This window comes from Erythranthe guttata, chromosome 13, assembly GCF_056151865.1.
Source record: "Erythranthe guttata isolate IM_541 chromosome 13, IM_541, whole genome shotgun sequence".
NCBI classification, from domain to species: domain Eukaryota; kingdom Viridiplantae; phylum Streptophyta; class Magnoliopsida; order Lamiales; family Phrymaceae; genus Erythranthe; species Erythranthe guttata.
The window spans coordinates 7,787,681-7,809,402 of NC_142545.1; the positions used below are offsets into that span (position 1 = coordinate 7,787,681).

At 40.5% G+C, this 21,722-nt stretch overlaps 1 protein-coding gene across 1 annotated transcript in view; it reads right to left on the reverse strand.

Annotated features, from left to right (window-relative positions):
* Positions 1-203: 203 nt before the first annotated feature.
* The window catches only part of LOC148765809 (uncharacterized), a 73,629-nt gene continuing 52,110 nt past the window's right edge, over positions 204-21,722 (reverse strand). The window contains exon 2 of the mRNA XM_088812364.1: positions 204-2,279. Coding sequence (XP_088668490.1) covers positions 204-2,279 — 2,076 coding nt within the window. The remainder of the gene's footprint in view (positions 2,280-21,722) is intronic.

Here is a 21,722-nt window from a genome sequence, read left to right on the forward strand (position 1 = left end):
TCTTTGATTGCTCCGAAATGCCTTTTCTTCTGTTTCACTGGTCGAACCTTTGTGTTAATGTGTAGCTTATGAACCATGATGCTTCGGTCTATTCCAGTGAGGTCTTCCGATTTCCATGCGAACACGTCCGAATTATCTCGCAACAAACCGATCAGCTGCTCCTTTATTTCTTTGTCTAGACCAGACCCTATTCGTGTGACGCATTATGGGTGATCGGGTATGACTTCGATCTCGATAAGTTCTTCGCTGGTGCTACTTCGAGTCGAAGTTGCCTCCGCTGTGTTGGTTCGCACTTTCTTCCCATCCATGGTTCCGCCTTGTGATTCCCTGCCCCTTTTGCTCTTCTCTCCCTGACGAACTGATTCCACATAACACGACCGAGAGCTCGTTTGGTCTCCAATGACTTCTCCGACCTCACTTCCTACAGGAAATTTTAGCTTCATGTGATATATTGAAGGAATCGCCCGGAAGGTATTAATCATAGGCCTTCTGAAGATCATATTATATGAGGATTCCGGCGCATCAACTATCATAAAATTAACTGTTTTAATTTTCACGAGCGGGGCCGTTCCTAGAGACACCGTGAGCTTCACTTGGCCCATTGGACGAACTGACCCTCCATTGAAACCATATAACATGGTGGATACCGGCGCAACGTCCACTTCGAGGTCCATGCGTTGTAGACAATCATAAAATAGAACATTCACCGAACTACCAGTATCCACAAAGATCCTTGAGACATCATAACCAGCGACGTTAGAGGTTATCACTAGAGCATCTGCGTGCGGCGTGTCTAAGGCGCAGCAATCGTGAGGCCCAAAAGAAATAACGGGATGAGCTTCAGCCTTAACGCTAATCTGGTTTACTTCGACTTTCCTGATGGTTTGAAGGCGGTAACGTCGCGCTCGGTTTGAGTCTCCGTCCGTCGGGCCGCCAATGATCATACTGATGAACCCCCTTTTCACTATGGGTTCTACCTCATCTTCTTCATTTCTCCGTCTTTTCTCGTTATCCCTCCCTCTTTTAGAATTCTCTTCTATGACGTATTCTGACAGAGCTCCTAATCGCACCAACCTTTCCAATTCGTCCTGTAAGGTGAAGCACCCATTGGTCTCATGACCATAATCATTATGGAAATGACAATATCCGCTCGCGACTGCGGTTCCCCTTGGTGGTTCACTATGTCCCCTTGGCCATCGTAGTTTGGGGTGTTTGGCTATACGCTCGAGAATAACAGATTTGGGTAACATGAGTTCCGCATACCTGTCGAACTGGGGATCTCCTACTTTGAATCTGGGTCCTCCTGATGTAGGAAACTGGTTGCTTCTTCTTGCGCTAGGAGAGTAATGTGTCTCCGGCTGCTCTTCTTGTATCTCCATCAATGAGCGAACATTAGTTCGAAATTGTTCGCCGTTTCTATGCGGAGCTCGAACGATACGCTTATCGCTACTTCCCATATCTCTAGAACGTTCTCCTTCTTTCATCTTACGACATTCTTCTAAATTGATGTATTTCTCTGCGCGTTCCAACAATTCTGCGAAGGTTGAGGCGTTTCTTTTGGCTAATGATCGGAAGAAATCGCCGTCTTGCAATCCTTGGACGAATGCACTGACGAGGATTTCGGGAGGTGTCACAGGGATTTCCAACTTCTCTGCGGAGAAGCGCTTCGCATATTCGCGCAAATCTTCTCTTTCCTTTTGCCTTAGTCTAAATAAGACCATCGCCGTTTTCTGCTGTTTTCTTGAACTTGAAAAGTTACGCAGAAATTTCGTGCTAAAATCTTCGAAAGAGGTGATAAACTCTCTGGGCAAGCTGTTGAACCAGAGTTGAGCATTCTTTATTAGCGTGGTGGTAAATACGCGGCACCGTATTCCATCTGTATATAGGTGCAGCGTTGCTATGCTTTTGAATCGATACAGGTGATCCAAAGGATCACCTATCCCATCATAGAAAAAACCTACAGGAGTGAATGTGGACGGCAGCGGATCTTGCAAGATATTCCACGCAAACGGTCCGGCTTCTATGATATCAGTTGACCGACTAACATGGTGCTGCCTCACTTCTCTAGCGTTTCTCCTTTCTTTAATCGCATCCTCTTGATCCATGGAATTGAAGCTATCTCCTCTTCCTTCCGAATGGTCTGCGTGTATTCGCACTTCTCGTGGCATGCTAGACGGAGGCTCTCCCTGGGTAGGTATTCGCCGTTCTCGTAATTGAGCGAGTTCTTTCTTCATATCTTCCATTCGAAGAACGCCATTTTCGCGCTCCTGCTCAAGCTTCTGGATGTTTTATTTTTGAGCAACGATCTGGGTCGACAAATATTCTTCTTCCCTCGTGCTTTTTTCCGCGGCTGACGCTTCATTCTTTTCATTTTCTCGAGCTTCTTTTAACTCGCCTTCGAGTTTATGAACTTCTTCTTTGTGTATTGCTAGTCTCCGTTGTTCTACACCCAAAGCGATCTGCTAATCTAATAGATCCATGAGACCTTGAGTGGTTTCTTTGATTTTATCCCCGTGGACCTCCTTGTTATTTAGCTTGTTCCGATCGGACATCTCGCCCATAGATGTATTGTTCGGGAGGATCTCCTACGGGGATACATCCATGATATCCCTCGATTTTTTTGTGGGGGGAGTTTTTGTCACTAATTAGATTTCCAACCGTTTCGTGATGCCTTCACCCTTCATAATTTTACTCACGCCTCAACTCTGACTCGTGTTTCCCACAGACGGCGCCACTTGAAGGTGTCGAAAGCTCGCACCCTCAAGAATTTCCCACCGGGACTCCGGTTATGAGTCTTCTGATAGAAATCCTAATATACAGATAATGATCAGAATATTTATCGATATTTTATTACTCTCTTTTTTGTTTTATGTTGTTGTGTCTGCCTAGAACGATTGTTACCAAGGTTTTTATAAGCTAATTGTTTCCCGGCAATCAAGGGGACAGATTGCGTCCATTATTCCCGTCCCTTCTTCTTGGTCTTGATCTTGGGCCTTATACAGAAGATCTGATTTTCGCTCAATCTTATTCTCATGCTAAACTCGCGCCATCCCCCCTTCGGTCGCCCATTAACTCGCTTGGGCCGTCGTTCCGTTCCATTGGGCCTTGTTTGAGTGTACTGGAGAGAAAACCAATAAAAGACATATGTTACCCTTTGGGCCGAGCTTTGTTCGATAGGTCTATTTGGGCTTAGTTATCATGAAATTCGTCCCACTTGGCCCAATCTCCATGCGGGCTGCCCTTTTCGCTTCCGGGCCCATTACAAATGGCTGGGTTGACAAACAGGGCCCTATCATAGGTTTATTGAAACTATACTAATCTATATACAAATACATATATATATATATATATATATATATATATATATATATATATATATATATATATATATATATATTTAAAGTAAATGCTTATGAATATATATACATATATATTAGAGTATGTATAGTGCACACATGTATTAGCATATCACATAATTTTAAAACTTCCCATATCGCATATCTTTGAAAATTTACGCAGTCAAGTAAAATTTGTTGCAATGAATAAAATTAATTAAAATATACCAATTTATATAGGATGAATAGGGAAATTGAAAATGAGGGGTGTTACAGTGAGACTCATATTTCGTCGCAAGCGCGCGCTCTATGGCGGCTATCATGTAGCACCTAGCATGAGTGTCGTCATTCTTCCATGCTTCATAAGTTTTTTTTTTGCAGTAAACCGGTTCGGACCGAAACAGTTCGGTTCGGACCGAAACAGTCTTGTTCAGATCGGTCCAACATGCCGAATTAGTGGGTTGGGTCAGTCATACCAAGAACCGGTCTGACTGAACCGAATCAACGTCGATTCCGTCAGTTGGATCGAACAGAACCATCGAACCGGCTGGTCCGACCGGTTCAATCCAAACAAAATTAAAAACAACAAGTTTAATTAAATTTTAGATCCGATTTTCCAATTTAAAACAATTTTAAAGCGAGAAAAAAATTATAAACAATATTTCCAAAATATTTTAAACTTTCGAAAACACCCAATTGAATAATACAACAATCACAATTTTAATAAATCGAATATGCATTAAAATTAAGCATAATACATTAAACGCAATTAATTGCGCAACGATCTCTGATACCACTGTTGGGAATCGAACACGTGTACGCAGCGCAAAACAAAAAATTTATATGAAAAATGATTTTATTCATATAAACACATATCCAAAAATAACAATTAATTGCTTACCTAAATGCTTCCGGCGAGAATTAAAGTACAACATGCTTATAAATAATTCGATAATTAAATCACATAGCATGCTCGTAGTAAATCACGAATTCATACATAAACAATCACGTATAGTAATTCACGAAAACTCATACTGTGTATATTAACATTTAATTTAATCTAATTAAATTAAAAACTAATTAAAAACGGATCCGAAAATTACCTCTTGAAGCGTGAGGCGAATTCTCGGATTGAAGCAAACTGCCACGGAAACCAATCCATGCTGTCAGGAGCAGCGGCGGAGAAACGACGGCGACAGATGCGCGGGCCGCGGCGGCACGTGTGAATCACGCTCTGTCTTCGGGTGGTGAGTGAGGGCGCGTGCAGCGTCTGTTCGGCGGGTGCTTCTCGGCGATTTGACTCCTTTGTCTTCCTTCTCTCGGATTTTCCCTCTTATATTGACTTCTACTAAATACGTGGCACTAGACACGCAAAAGTTGGAATAAACGGAAGAATAAAACAAAAATAAAAGAGCTACCGAAGATTATCGGCGCGTGAGCACCGATTCCAGCAACGGGGCGACAGCGGAGGCGACGGCGGCGGTGGAGGATGGCCGTGGACATGAAGAAAAGCAGCTAGGGTATTTTATGAGTGTTGTATTTGTGCAAGACCTATAAAAATTGTATTTATAGTGTCTTGTATAAAAGCCCTAACGGGCTTAAGTTGGATGGGGCCCAACAACTTAAGTTCGTTAGTCTTTCTTCGCTCGTTTCTCAAACTCAATGATCGGAAAATTATAAAGATTATATTTTCGGAATCATTGAAACGTGATTGTCATTACGAATGCCAATTCTCGATTTGCAATTTCTAAAAGTGGAAACCCTAATTCAGTGGACCTTCTAAATTTGGAAACTTCCCAATTTAGAAAGTTCACTAAGATGTTCGCCTAGTTCTTTTCCTTTTCTTATTCTCATCTACAATTCCAAATTACGAATGGTGGACTCAATCATATCGACTTCCAATTATGCAAAGATTAAACATTTTTATCTTCGATCGTTTATTCAAGGAACTCACGTGCACGAGCAGTGTGACCCTAGATGGTTCAGGTATAACCTAGCCATGGGTCCACAACTCTTTGTGGTTTAAACTCGTTCCTAGAGTTACAATTAAGATGCAACTCGTTTCAACTTAATCACCCAACGAATCAATATTGGCGTCTAGCAACTACGCATCATGAATCCCTAGATACAAATGAAGTGCTTGCAAGAACCTTTTGATATAGTTAGTGTACACTACGATCCCTACGATTCATATGTCCCGATTGAACTCGAGGCATTGGTTCATCGAGACCTCCTTAGTAGTTCAATAACTCTGTGATCGTTCTAAGTGTTGTAATTGGTACGTGCATGATTTAGAGAATTGAATTCCTTAATTATCACTTAGTCAGCTCTAGCCAGAGAATTAAAGATTACAAACTATGAGAACACACATGACATCCAAGACTATTCTAGCGATCGAATCGCCGACTACAATGCACAGACCTCCCACTGTATTTTGGACTGCACGAACACTGGCCCTTCGGGCGGTCCTCGGTGGAACTCAGGGACATATCACGATACAGCTGGTCCTCTAGTGAAGTTACGGTGATATCTAGGTCTTAAAGACTAATGGTGCACAACTATACCATAGAGATCTCTGCTCGATTATTGAGAACCACTTAGAGATATCTAGGGTGAGGGAGTTCTGTGAACTCGTCAACGTACGAGCACCCAGTTAAGCATGCTGATATCACAATACCATTTACTAATGACACGCAGTACACATACACTAAGTGCTAGTCTCTTAATGGGAAAGGCCGAAATCCTCATTGGTAGCGTAACCCTTCGACTAGGAACACGTTTAACAGTTATAATACTTAAGTAAATATCTCACAGTCCTAAAAGATCAATTACAAGTAATTGTAATAGCTGTAAGGACTATATCTATGTTTGAACAAGGGACAAAGATATAGAATGCCAAGTTATTTTATCATTAATACGAAAAATGATTATTTATTACAAGAATAAATGGAGAGACCACAGCCACAAGTTGGCTTGTTGGTCACCTACTCCATTAGAGTTATTGCGCATTCAGTTTTGCGTGAGTGCCTTTGTGCACTATTGTAATCGTCTATGTTTGTGCTTGTTGTTTTCTGCGATTGTGTTTGTGCACTATTGTAGCTCATGTTTTCATTAGAGTTTTTGGGCATGCACTTTGCACGAGTGCTTTTCTACATTTTTTTGTACGTGTATGTTTGTGCATGTTGATTTGGCGAGCGTTTTTGTGGATGTGTGTTGACGCGTATACATGTCCTAGTGTTCGAGCTGGTATTTTCATTAGCGTTCTTGCGCATGCACTTTTGAGTGAGTACTTTTCTGCATTATGTTCTACCTGTATGTTTGTGCATATTGTTTTATGTGGGTTTTTTTTTGGGCATGTTTGTTGATGACTATGCATGTCCTAGTACCGTAGCTCGTGTTTTCATTAGTGTTGTTGCGCATGGACATTGCCCGAGTGCTTTTCTGCATTGTTTTGTATGTGTATGTTTGTGCATGTTGTTTTGTGCGAGTGTTTTTTTGCATGTTTATTGTTGCGTATGAATGTCCTAGTATGTTTGTAGGTGTATGTTTGTTCATGTTGTTTTGTGCATGTCAGTTGATGCGTATGCATTCCCTATCGTGTACCTCATTGTTTCATTAGCGTTTTTGGGCATACAGTTTGCATGCGTGCTTTTGTACATTGTTTTGTACGCGTATGTTTGTGCGAGTGTATTTGTACAAGTTTGTTAATGCGTATGCATGTCTTAGTATTGTAGCTCCATTTTTCATTAACGTTCTTGCGCATGCATTTTTGCGTGAGTACTATTCTACATTATGTTGTACATGTATACATGTGCATGTTGTTTTGTGTGGGTGTCTTTTTGGCATGTTTGTTGATGATTATGCATGTCCTAGTATTGTAACTCATGTTTTCATTAGCGTTGTTGCGCATGCACTACTTTGCGCGACTGCTTTTTTGCATTGGTTTGTATGTGTATATTTGCGATTGTTGTTTTATGCAAGGTTTTTTGTGCATTTTGTTTTGTGCAAGGTTTTTTGTGCATATTTGTTCATGCGTATTGATGCCCTAGTACTGTGATTCTTGTTTTCATTAGCGGTTTTGCTCCTGCACTTTTGCGCGAGGACTTTTGTGCCTTGTTTTGTACGTTTATGTTTATGCATGTTGTTTTGTGCGAGTGTTGTTGTGCATTTTTGTTGATTCTTTTCATGTCCTAACATTGTAGTTCGTGTTTTCATTAGCCTTTTTGCTAATGCACTTTTGCGTGAGGGCTTTGCTGCATTGTTTTGTACGTGAATGTTTGTTGATGTGTATACATATCCTAGTATTGTAGCGCGTATTTTCATTAGCAATTTTGAGCATGTACTTTTGCGCGAGTGCTTTTATGTGTAACTTTTATGCGCATGTACGTTTACGTTTTTTAGCATCACGTTTTTTTAAATGTATGCCAGCAAGGTGAGTTTGATATGTTTTATATGGTATTGTCGTCGAGTATCTTTTCATTTCATCGGCCCATTAAATTATTTTCAATGCTTAATTGTAAAGCTTAAATATATACATTTTTTAAATGATAATACTTTTTGATTTTATTTTAATTAAAATTGATACTATTAAATTATTTTAATTTCATTTATAAGATTTACTAGTTTTGCCATATGTGCTCTTTTAATATAAATATCCTAGAATATGTTTCTATACATTTTTGTGCATGTGTTTTTGTGCATTTTCATTATTGCGTATTCATGTCCTAGTAATGTAGTTCATGTTTTCATCATCTTTTTGCGCAAGCAATTTTGGGAATGAACTTTTATACATTGTTTTTCGAGTGTATAGTTGTGCGAGTATTTTTGTGCATGTTTGTCGATGCGTATTCATGTCCGAGAATTGTAGTTTTTGTTTTCATGAGCGTATTTGTGCAAGCACTTTTGCTCGAATGATTTTCTTTATTGTTTTGATCGGGAATGTTTGTGCATGTTGTTTTGTGAAACTACTTTTGTGTATGTTTGTTGATGCGAATTCATATCCTAGTATTGTAGTTCGTGATTTCATTAGGATTTTTATGCATGCATTTTTGCTCGAGTACTTTTGTGCATTGTTTTGTACGTGTATCTTTATTCATGTTTATTTATGCGTATTTATGTCCTAGTATTGTAGTTCATGTTTTTATAAGCGTGTTTGCGCATCAACTTTTCCACAAGTACTTTTGTGCATTGTTTTATACGTTTATGTTTGTGAATGTGGTTTTGTCCGAGTATTTTTGTGCATGTTCGTTGATGCGTATGTCCTAGTTTTGTAGTCTGTGTTTTCATTAGCAGTTTTGGGCATGCTCTTTTGAGTGAGTGCTTTTCTTGATTGTTTAGTACGTCCATGTTTGTGCAAGTTGTTTTGTGCGAGTGTTTTTGTGCATGTTTTTTATGCCCATTAATGTCCTAGAAATCTAGTTCGTGTTTTCATTAACATTTTGGCGAATGCACTTTCACGTGACTGTTTTTCTGCATCGTTTTGTAGATGTATGTTTGTGTATGTTGTTTTGTGCGAGACTTTTTGTGCATGCTTTTCATGCGTGTTATTGTCCTAGTATTGTAGTTCGTGTTTTCATTAGCATATTTAGCATGCACTTTTACGCGAGTAATTTTATGCATTGTTTTCTACGCGTATGCTTGTACATGTATGTTTGTGCATGTTTTTTTGATCCGTATCCATGAGCTACTATTATAGTTTGTGCATTCACTTTTGTTTTTGCGCATGCACTTTTACATGAGTGCTTTTCTGCATTTATTTGTACGTCTATGTTGGTGCATGTTTTTTTGGATGAATGTTTTTGTGTATCACTAGTGATATGTATTCATGTCCTAGCATTGTAGTTTATGTTTTCATTAGCGTTTTTATTGATGCACTTTTCGGGAACTACTTTTGTGCTTTGTTTTGTCCATGTATCTTTGTTCATGCGTATTCATATTCTTGTATTGTATTTCCTGTTTTCATTAGCGTTTTTGGGCATGTACTTTTGCGCGAGTGCTTTTCACGATTGTTTTGTACATGTATGTTTGAGTAAGTTTTTTGTGCATATGTGTTTATTTTGGCAATCAGGCACGTGTACGTTAAAGCTGGAAATTTTTTTTTGTATTAAAGCTGGAAAAATTGTAAACAATATTTCAGAAATATTTTAAACTTCTAAAAACACCCAATTAAATAATACAACAATCACAACTATAATAAATCGAACATGCATCAAAATAAGCATAGCATATAACAACGCAATTAATTGCGCAACAAGCTCTAATACCACTGTTGGGAATCGAGCACGTGTACGCAGCGGAAAAAAAAAATTTACGTGAAATAAACGGATTTAATTCAAATAATCACATCCCCGATAATTATTTAAACAATTAATTGCGTACCTTTGCGCTTCCAGCGAAAATTAAAAACAAGAATCATGCGAATTAAATTTATCGACAGTAAATCATTAAAAATTCTCGCAGTAAATCATGAATTTCATATAAACATTAAATACATATAAATTCACGAAAACATACTACGAGAACGAACATGTATAATTTAATATAATTAAATTAAAAACCTAATCGAATATCTGATTCGAAAATTTACCTCTTAAAGCATGAGATAGGCGCAAGAATCGAAGCAAGACTGCAACAGAAACCAATCCGTGCAGTCGGGAGCGACGGCGGCGGTGGTGCTAGCGACGGCGGCGCATGTGGATCACGCGTTGTCTTCGGGCGGGGCGTGAGGGCGCGTGCGGCGTTTGCTCGGGGGCTGCTCCTCGGTTCTTCGACTCTTTGATCTTTCTCCTCTCGGATTTCACCTCGTATACTTTGATCTACTAAATACGTGGCACTAGACACACAAAAGTTAGAATAGGCGGAAGAAAAGACAAGACGAAAAGAACTACCAAAAACCAATTGGCGCAAGTGGCCCATTCTGGCGACGAACGGCGGCGGTGGCGGCGGATGTGGGTGAGAAGTCGGCCGAGTGAGAGAGTTCCATCGGCTTGGGTTTTGTAATTCTGTTGTGTGTTTGTGCAAGACCTATAAATCATGTAGTTATAGTGTCTTGTATAAAAGCCCTAACGGACTTCAGTTGGACCAGGCCCAACAGTTTAAGTTCGTTAGTTCTTTACATGCTCGTTTCTCACGACTCAATGATCGGAAAATTGTAACGATTATATTTGCGGAATCATTTTATTGTCCTCGTCATTACGAGTGCCAAATCTTGATTTCCAATTTCTAAAAGTGGAAACCCTAATTCAGTGCACTTTCAAAATTTGGAAACTTCCCGATTTAGAAAGTTCACTAAGATTTAGAAATTTGGACTCAATCATATTGACTTCCAATCACGCAAAGATAAAACAATTTTATCTCTGACCGTTTATTCAAAGATCTCGAGTGCACGAGCAGTGTGACCCTCGATGGTTCAGGTGTAAGCTAGCCATGGGTCCACAACCCTTTGTGGTCTAAACTCGTCCCTTAGAGTTACAATCAAGATGAAGCTCGTTTCACCTTAATCACCCAACGAAGCAAGATTGGCATTTAGCAACTACGCGTCATGATTCCCTAGATACAAATGAAGTGCCTGCAAGAACCTTTTGATATAGTTAACGTACAGTACGATCCCTTCGATTCATATGTCCCAATTGAACTAGAGGCACTGGTTCATGGAGACCTCATTAGTAGTTCAAAAATGGTGCGATCATTCTAAGTGTTGTAATCGGTACGTGCACGACTTAGAGAATCGAATTCTCTAATCATCACTTAGTCAGGTCTAGCCAGAGACTTAGAGATTACAAACTATGAGAACACACAAGACATCCAAGACTATTCTAGCGGTCGAATCCCCGACTACAGTGCACAGACCTCCCACTAGATTTCGGACTGCACGAACACTGACCCTTGGGGCGGTCTTCGGTGGAACTCAGAGACAGGTCACGATACAGCTGGTCCTCTAGTGATGTCACAGTGATGTCTAGGTCATAAGGACTAATGGTGTACAACTATACCATAGATATATCTACTCGATTATTGGGAACCACTTAGAGATTTCTAGGGTAAGGGAGTTCATTCAACTCGTCAACATACGAGCACCCACTTATGCATGGCGATATCACAATACCGTTTACTGATGAGATGCAACACACATACACTTGTTAGAGTATGTGACCAATAAGCCAACTAAGTGTTGTGTTTTCTCATGCTACTCGTTAATAATCTATTTCAAATTAATGATAAAATACCTTTTGGCATTCTATATCTCGTATCCCATGCAAGCAGCATAGATATAGTCCTAACGAGTTACTCTATTACTGTGAGTTGATCTAGTAGAATCGTGAGATAACTCACCAATGTAATGTAACTGTTAAACCTTGTTCCTAGTCGATGGGTTACGCCAATAATGAGGATACCGGCCTTTCCCTTTTGAGACTAGCACTTAGACTTGCTGAGACGCAGTACACATACACTAAGTGCTAGTCTCAAAAGGGAAAGGCCGGTATCCTCATTATTGGGGTAACCCATCGACTAGGAACAAGGTTTAATAGTTACATTACATTGCTGAGTTATCGCACGATTCTACTAGACCAACTCACAGTAATAGAGTAACTCGTTAGGACTATATCTATGCTACTTGCATGGGATAACAGATATAGAATGCCAAATAAGATATTTTATTATTACGCACGAAAAACGATTGTTTTATTACAAGATAAAAGGAAAGACCACAGCCACAAGTTGGCTTGTTGGTCACCTACTCCAACAATCTCCCACTTGACCTAAAGCCAACTACTCATAAATCTAAGTCCCATCGACTCTCGATGTTTCTCGTGGACTGATCCTGACAATGGCTTGGTGAAGGGATCTGCAATATTGTCCTCCGTGGTGACTCTGTCTAGCTTGACTTCACCTCTCTCTATGATCTCTCGGATCACATGGTATTTTCTCAACACGTGCTTTGAGTTCTGATGAGCTCTCGGTTCCTTAGCTTGCGCTACGGCTCCGTTGTTATCGCAGTACAGCCGTACTGGATCGCTAGCGTTTGGAAATACACCCAACTCTTGGATGAATTTCCTAATCCATGACCCTTCCTTTGAAGCATCTGATGCTGCAATATATTCGGCCTCGGTGGTGGAATCAGCCGTCGTGCCTTGTTTGGAACTCTTCCAACACACGGCACCCCCGTTGACTTTGAATATATACCCCGAGTTTGACTTCGAGTCATCCACGTCCGATTGAAAACTAGAATCCGTGAAGCCTTCTAATTTCAACTCGGTATCCCCATAGACCAAAAACAAATCTCGAGTTCTTCGCAAGTACTTGAGAATGTCCTTCACAGCCTTCCAATGGGCTGGGCCGGGGTCTGACTGATATCTGCTTGTGACGCTCACAGCATATGCAATATCAGGTCGTGTACATAGCATGCCATACATTATGCTTCCTATAGCGGATGCATAAGGTGTCCTTTTCATCTCCTCGATTTCCATTTGCGTTTGAGGACGCATGAATTTTGAGAGACGAACCCCATGGGACATTGGCAAGAATCCCTTCTTGGATTCTTCCATGCTAAACCGTTTGAGAACGGTGTCTATGTACATGGATTGGGACAAGCCAAGCAATCTCCTCGATCTATCTCTATAGATCCGTATTCCCAATACGTAGGATGCTTCTCCCAAATCCTTCATCGAGAAACGTGTGGATAACCATACTTTAGTTGACTGCAACATCCCTACATCATTCCCAATGAGTAGTATGTCATCAACATAAAGTACAAGGAAAGTCACTGCACTCCCACTAACCTTCTTGTAGACACAAGGTTCCTCCGGGTTTTTCACAAATTCAAACTCTTTGATAGTTGTGTCGAACCTTTTGTTCCAACTACGGGATGCTTGTTTCAATCCATAAATGGATCGCTGGAGTTTGCAAACCTTTTGCTAATCTCCAGAAGATATGAAGCCTTCCGGCTGCGCCATGTAAATTTCTTCCTCAATGTCCCCATTAAGGAAAGCGGTCTTCACATCCATTTGCCATATCTCATAGTCATACCACGCAGAGATGGCCAGCAAAATCCTAATTGACTTAAGCATAGCAACTGGAGAGAAGGTTTCCTCATAGTCAACTCCTTGCTTTTGAGTATAACCCTCCGCTACCAATCTAGCCTTGTAGGTCGATACCTTTCCATCTACTCCAATTTTCTTCTTATAGATCCACTTGCAGCCTATGTGAACGATTCCCTCGGGTGGGTCTACCAAGGTCCATACCTTGTTGGAGTACATAGAGTCCATTTCGGATTTCATGGCATTTAGCCAATGTCCCTTGTTTGTATCCGATACAGCTTCGTTGAAAGTTCTAGGATCACATCCTTGGTCAACTTCATCAACGAGGAATAACCTATCGGGCGCTCTCCGAACTCTTTCGGATCTACGTAGCGACAGTTCAGGAGGTATATTAGTGGTTTGTTGAATTGGTTCATTATCTGATTGTTATGCTTGAACTTCAGATTGTGGTTCTCGAACTTCTTCGAGATCAACTACACTGCCCTTTCTATCCGATAGAAATTCCTTCTCAAGGAACACGGCATTTCTCGAGACGAACACCTTTGCCTCGGAAACATAGTAGAATTCGTATCCCATGGAATCCTCGGGATACCCCACAAAATAGCATAGGTCGGATTTTCTATCCAACTTATCTCCCACTAGCCGCTTCACGTAAGCGGGACAACCCCATATCCTAATATGTTTAAGCAGCAAATACACGGCAGTTAGGAGTGCATGACCCCACAGGTATGCCGGTAACTCGGTGAACCCCATCATGGATCGAACCATGTCTAACAGTGTTCGATTCCGACGTTCGGAAACTCCATTAAGTTGAGGAGTTCCAGGAGGAGTCCATTGAGACAGAATCCCATTCTCTTTAAGATAGTCTATAAACTCAGTACTTAAGTATTCACCACCACGATCGGATCGTAGTTTCTTAATACGTCTACCGAGTTGGTTTTCTACTTGGTGTCTAAAATCTTTGAACTTTTCAAAAGTTTCAGACTTATACTTCATTAAGTACACGAAACCATACCTAGAATAATCATCGGTAAAGGTAACGAAGTAGTTAAAACCACCCCTACCACTAACGCTTAGTGGACCACACACGTCTGAATGGATCAAATCCAAAAGACCCTCGGCTCGTTCCATCTTCCCTTTGAAGGGAGTCTTTGTCATTTTTCCTTTAAGGCATGATACAATAGTTTGAAGTGATTTCACGTCCTCCAAGGAGAACATTCCTTCACTTACAAACTTGTTCATCCTTCTCAAGGAAATGTGACCTAGTCGAGCGTGGCAAAGTTGTGCGGGGTTAAGACTTATATCTTTTCGTTTTGCTGATATAACGTTAATAGGTATTTCATTTGGATTCAGTTCATATAAGTTGTTTATAAGTTGTCCCTTGCAAATCATATTTTGTTCCTTTTGTATAATGCAAATCGAATTTCCAAAAACAAAAGTAAAACCTTCATTATCCAAAACAGGAATAGAAATAAGGTTTCGAATAAGTGACGGAACAAATAAACAATTGTTCAAAACAATGGAAAAACTAGAATCCAAAACAGAAAGATAAATTGTCCCAATGGCTTCAGCAGCAACCCTTGCTCCGTTGCCCATTCTTAGGTAGGTCTCACCCACATTAAGCTTCCTACTTCTTGTCATGAGCTGCAAATCATTACAAAGATGTGAGCCACAACCAGTATCCAATACCCAAGCAGAAGATTTAACGGACAAATTAACTTCAACTAAATACGTACCCTTTTCAGAACGTTTCTGATCAAGGTAAGCCTTGCAGTTGCGTCGCCAATGGCCCTTCTTTCCACAATGATGGCAAGCGTCATCAACTTGCTTGGTGACCTTGTCATTCTTCACTCCGCTCGACTCGCCCTTCTCAAGTTTCTTGCTCGGGCCGAAACTCCTTTCTTTCCTTTTCTTCTGGAAAGAACCTTTCTTTGCAGAAGGAGCAACTAGGAGAACAGATTTCTCCTTCTTGATCGTGGACTCATAGCTGACCAACATGTTCAACAACTCATCCAGTGGTGGATCGAGCTTGTTCATGTTGAAGTTCACTATGAACGATTCATAGGAACTAGGAAGAGACAGTAGGATCAAATCCACCGAGAGCTCGGCCGGGAGGGTGACATCAAGGCTCACCAACTTCTCAAGGAGAGTGATCATCTTGAGACCGTGCTCGTGGACCGAAGCCCCTTCACGCAGCCTCATGGTGATCAACTCCTTGGTAGCTGAGTACCTCGATGCCCTAGTATTCTCACTGTACATGCTTTCAAGATGATGCTTGATATCATAAGCATGCACGTGAGACTCATACTTCCTCGCGAGCTCTGGCACCATGGATGCTAGCATGTAGCACCTCGCATGGAGGTCGTCCTTCTTCCATGCCTCAAAAGTGGCAGTCTCGTCAGAAGTAGCAGTCGCAGGGAGAGCAGCGGGGGGACGTTCATTGAGCACATAGAGACGCTCCTCGACTTGGAGCACAAGTTTCAGATTGCGAAGCCAATCCAAAAAGTTTGGACCGGTGAGTTTGTTTTGGTCGAGGATAGAGGAAAGGGGATGTTTGGACATTGTTGTTGAGAAAATTTTAAGAAGACAATAATTAGAGTTTAGTTCGTAATAATTGTTACAATTAAAAATTTGGACTTTTATGTTTTAATTGTTCTCCCACTAATTTTATCGAATTCCACCACCCTCTAGCAGACAATCGAGAAAACTTATTTTTCTTTAATGGGCTTTAGGTCCAATAGCGTTAATGTAACCCGTAGTTAATCTATCCCGATTACATAAGCCTAAAGGTAGAGTACTATCAATCACATCACTATGTGACCCTAAAGATCGATTTACCTCACACTTGATAATGATCTAAGTTAATCTAGCGAATATCAAAATCTTCGTGTGTCAAGTCTAGCCTGCCAATATGAGATGTCATAGATTCAACTATATCAAACTAATGCAATCCCTAGTTAATCTAGCCGACCACATTAATCCATTATAATTTTATCAATGACCGTATCTCCATCTAATGTCAATTAAATTACAGCTTATCCCACAATAGCACTCCCCGCTAACACGGCTTACTGCACTATTATGAGAGGCTACACATAATTTAATTGTTGGTAGAAGGAAAGAAAAATTCAACAATTTGGTTTTTCTTTATAGCTTGATAATTATTCTTGATTAAGAATGAGGGATTTTATTTATTAAATCTTATTAGCTCATCGGAAGTTTTAGGTTATGATCGTTTGTGATTCCTACAACTATGTTCTCTAGGTATGTGGAAACGCATATTGATCCTAAGAGAGACATACAATCATCATCGTACTTAATTACAATCATTCATCTCATGAATTAATTAATTAATACGATTAATTGCAAATATGATTAACGGACTCCCTTCATTCATAAATCAATCAAATAAGAATGAAGTCCATTAATTATTTGCAATTTAATTTGTGTTCCATTAATTAAACTAATTTAACGATTAAATTAAATAATTAATCCAACACTATTCTTTCAATTCAAATTAAATTAATGGATCAATTATCTAATTGGGTCTAATTGATAAATAATTTCAAAAATTAAAAATCAATTAATTTTAATATTAAACCCCCCAACTTGATAACACCAATAATTCAACAATTCAAGAAATCGAAGCATGCTTTCGAAAGCGACAAACACGTTGACAAATAAACGATTAACCCGTGGCTCTGATACCACTGTTGGGGATCGTGCATGTATACGCAGCGGAATTTTAAAATTTTATATCGAACTAGTTTCGATTACATGCATAAACTAATCACATAGTCAACGTACCTTAACGCTTCCGCCATACATATGGTAATTATCGATTTAATTGAAAAACACGTAAAACCGAAAATTACGAAACATGCTTGTTCATCATTCAATAAAATCGAAACACGTAATCACATATTACTCATAATCATAAATTATAATTCATACAAACATGCTCGAATTAATTTACGATAGTTTCGATTTATTTACCTCTTGTAGCGTGAGATTTCGACGAATCGAAACCTAGAACCAATCACATACAAGCTGCGAATTACCAATCCTCGGGGCTGCAATTGACGGCTGGAACAAGCTGATCCAGCAAGCGACGAACGGCGGTGAATGGCAGCAGCAGCGGCGGCGCGTGGGCGGCGTAGCGGCGCGTGCGGCGGTGCGTGGATTCGGCGGGGCAGCAGCTCCTCTCCAATTAGGTTTCACCTCGTATTTTCGACCCACTCGAACTACAGCACTAGATGTAAACGAGTTAGATAACAACAAGAATTAAACGAAGGAAACGAGAGGAGAAAACCGGCGGTGATCGGCGGTGGCGCGGCGGGGCAACAACGGCCGAAGAGGGCTGAGCGGCTAGGGTTTTGGTGATGAAAATCCGATCTCAAACTCTTGTGTGAGGTCTATTTATACCTAGGGTTTTCAACCCTAGTGGGTTTAAGTCATTGGGCTTGACCCACTGATGTATTAAGCCCATTCCCTCGTCGGCCTCGTTTCTAATAAACGATCGTCCACAAAATTATAACAAAATTATATTTGTGACGAGCTCAAAGTCCTCGTCGATACGAGTGCCTCTTCGAAATTTCCAATTTCCAAAATTGGAAACTTCCACTTCAGTGGACTTGCTAAATCGGGAAACTTCCCAATTTAGAAAGTTCACTAAATTCCGCATGTCTCTCTTTCTCTACGTTTATTCCGATTCGCAATCCACAATTACGAATCTTGGATTCAATCATATCGACATCCAATCGTTCAAAGATTAACACATTAATCTATGCTTGTTGTTATCAAGGATCTATATTACACGAGAAGTGTGACCCTCAATGGTTCAGGTGTATGCTAGCCGTGGGCTCACAACTCTTTGTGATTCGAACAACACATTGTTCTTATACGAACTCCTCCCAAGAGTCCCGATTAGAGTAAAACTAATTTTACCTAATCCCCGATCAAATCGGTGCCCAATGAATCAAGATTGGCGTCTAGCAACTACGCATCATGATTCCCTAGATACAAGTGAAGTGCCTGCAAGAACCTTATGATATAGTAAGCGTACAGTACAATCCTTTCGCAGCACATGTCCCGATTGAACTAGAGGCATTGGTTCACCAAGACCTCTTCTAAAGTTCAATAACCGTGCGAACGTTCTAGGTATTATAAATCCGTTCGTGTGCGACTTAGGGAAACACATTTCCCTAATCACCCCACTATCAACTCTGGCCAGAGATTCCTTGGATTATAAACCGTCAGAACACACAGGACATCCATGACTACTCAAGCGCTCGAATCCCCTACTACAATGCACAGACTTCACACTAGATTTCGGATTGCACGAACGTTGGCCCTTGGAGTGGTCCTCGGTGGGACTCAGAGACAGGTCACGATACAATCGGTCCTCTAGTGAAGTCACGGTGATGTCTGGGTCTTAAGGACTAATGGTGTACAACTATATCTGAGAAACCTATTACTCGATGAATGAGAACCACTTATAGATTTCTAGGGCGAGGGAGTTCAGTGAACTCATCTAGTATGAGCACCCAATCAAGTATGCCGATGTCACAACACCGAGGACTGATGAGACGCAGTACACATACACTAAGTGCTAGTCTCAAAAAGGAAAGGCCGGTATCCTCATTATTGGTGTAACCCATCGACTAGGAATAAGGTTTAACAGTTACATTACATTGCTGAGTTATCTCACGATTCTACTAGACCAACTCACAGTAATAGAGTAACTCGTTAGGACTATATCTATGCTACTTGCATGGGATAACAGATATAGAATGCCAAATAAGATATTTTATTATTACGAACGAAAAACGATTGTTTTATTACGAGATAAAAGGAAAGACCACAACCACAAGTTGGCTTGTTGGTCACCTACTCCAACAGTTCGAATCACAAAGAGTTGTGAGCCCACGGCTAGCTTACACCTGAACCATTGAGGGTCACACTTCTCGTGTAACATGGATCCTTGAAAAACAACAAGCATAGATTAATGTGTTAATCTTTGCGTAGTTGGATGTCAATATGATTGAATCTAAGATTCGTAATTGTGGATTACGAGTTAGAATAAGCGGAGAGAAAGGGATATGCGGAAATTTAGTGAACTTTCTAAATTGGGAAGTTTCCCGATTTAGCAGGTCCACTAAATTAGAAGTTTCCAATTTTGGAAATTGAAAATTTCAAAGACGCACTCGTATCGACGAGGACTTTATGCTCGTCACAAATATAATTTTGTTATAATTTTGTGGACGATTGTTTGTAAGAAACGAGGCCGACGAGGGGGTGGGCTTAATGGATCAGTGGGTCAAGCCCAATGACTTAAGCCCATGAGGGTTATGAACCCTAGTATAAATACAACTCATAAGATGAGTTGAGAGAAGTTTTTTTTACAACCCCAAACCCTAGCCGCATGAAGCACGGCTGTCCTCCGCCTCACGGCTGCAGCCCCGCCGCTGCACCGCCGCACCGCCGTCGCGCCGCCGCTCTGCCGCCGCTGGTTTCTTCTCTTTTCTTCCTCGTCTTTATTCCCGTTGTTTTCTAACTCTTTTGTATCTAGTGCTGCAGTTAGAGTGGGTCTAGTTGTACGAGGTGAAACCTAATTGGAGAGGAAGAACGCAACTCCACCACCGCCAGCCCCGCACGCGCCGTCGCCGTTGCCACGCGCCGCCGCCGCTGCACCTCATGTGCCGCCGTCGAGATCAGATCGGACCAGCTGCTATTCGGTCGGTTCTTCGCAGCCTTGGAGTTGTTTAATAGCAGCTTGTACGTGTCTTAGTTTATAGATTTCGATTCGTCGAAATCTCACGCTTCAAGAGGTAAAATCGAAAACCCCTGCGAATTAATTCATAATTGGATTATATGAACTAATTTGTGAGCACGACAATTATATGAAGAATGTATGTTTTCGATTTCATGATGTCGTATGCAAGCATGCTCGTCTTTGTTTTTCGTTTTATTGAATTTCGATTAAAATATGAAATATTACCATGTGTATGGCGGAAGCGTTAAGGTACGTTCAATTAATTGATTTATGCATGTGATCGAACATTGAGTTCGATTAAATTTTAGTTTTCCGCTGCGTATACATGCATCGATCCCCAACAACACTAAGTGCTAGTCTCTTAATGGGAAAGGCCGATATCCTCATTGGTGGCGTAACCCTTCGACTAGGAACATGTTTAACAATTATAATACTAAACTAAATATCTCACGATCCTAAGGATCAATTACTAGTACTTGTAATAACTGTAACGACTATATCTATGTTTGAGACAAAGGGACAAAGATATAGAATCCCAAGGTGTTTTTATCATATATACGAAAAAGGATTATTTATGGGTAAATTACACACACCCCCCTGAGGTAAGCTTAAATAACTGTAAGGTCCCTGTGGTATCAATAATTACACTCAGCCCCCTGAAACGTAGTCAGAAACTCTAATGGGATAATGAATTGGATACGTTATTCCGATAGGGTTCTAACGGACTATTGGTTTCAGAAAGTGGTGGAGACAACAAAGAGCTATGGGTGATTGAAGAAATGTTTGGGAATGTTCGGGGAGCCATGTTACCCCATATCTCTTTGTTGTCTTCACCACTTTATGAAACCAATAGTCTATTAGAACCCTATCGGAATAACGTATCCAGTTCATTATCCCATTAGAGTTTCTGACTACGTTTCAGGGGGCTAAGTGTAATTATCGATACCACATGGACCTTACAGTTATTTAAGCTTACCTCAGGGGGGTGTGTGTAATTTACCCATTATTTATTACAAGAATAAATGGAAAGGTCACAGCCACAAGTTGTCTTGTTGGTCACCTACTCTAACAGTTTATGCGTATTCGTTTCCTATTATTGAAGTTAGTGTTTTTAATAGCATTTTCGCGTGTGCGCTTTTGCGCGAGAACTTTTGTGCATTGTTTTGTACGTGTATGTTTCCCACATGTTGTTTTGTGCGAGTGTTTTTTTCCATGTTTGTTTATACGTATTCGTGTCGTAGTATTGTGGTTAATCTTTTCAATAGCGTTGTTGCGCATGGACTTTGCGCAATGCTTTTCTGCATTATTTTGTATGTGTATGTTTGTGCATATTGTTTTGTGCGAGTGTTTTTATCCATGTTTGTTGATTCTTATTCATGTCCTAGTATTGTAGTTCATGGTTTCATTAGCTTTTTTGCGAATGCATTTTTGCTTGAGAGGTTCGCTGCATTGTTTTGTACGTGAATGTTTGTGCATGTTGTTTTATGTGAGAGTTTTTTTGCATGTTTGTTGTGCGTATACATAGACACGGCCATTGGCCTGTTTTCGGCCCAGAACCGGCCCAAACCGTTGATC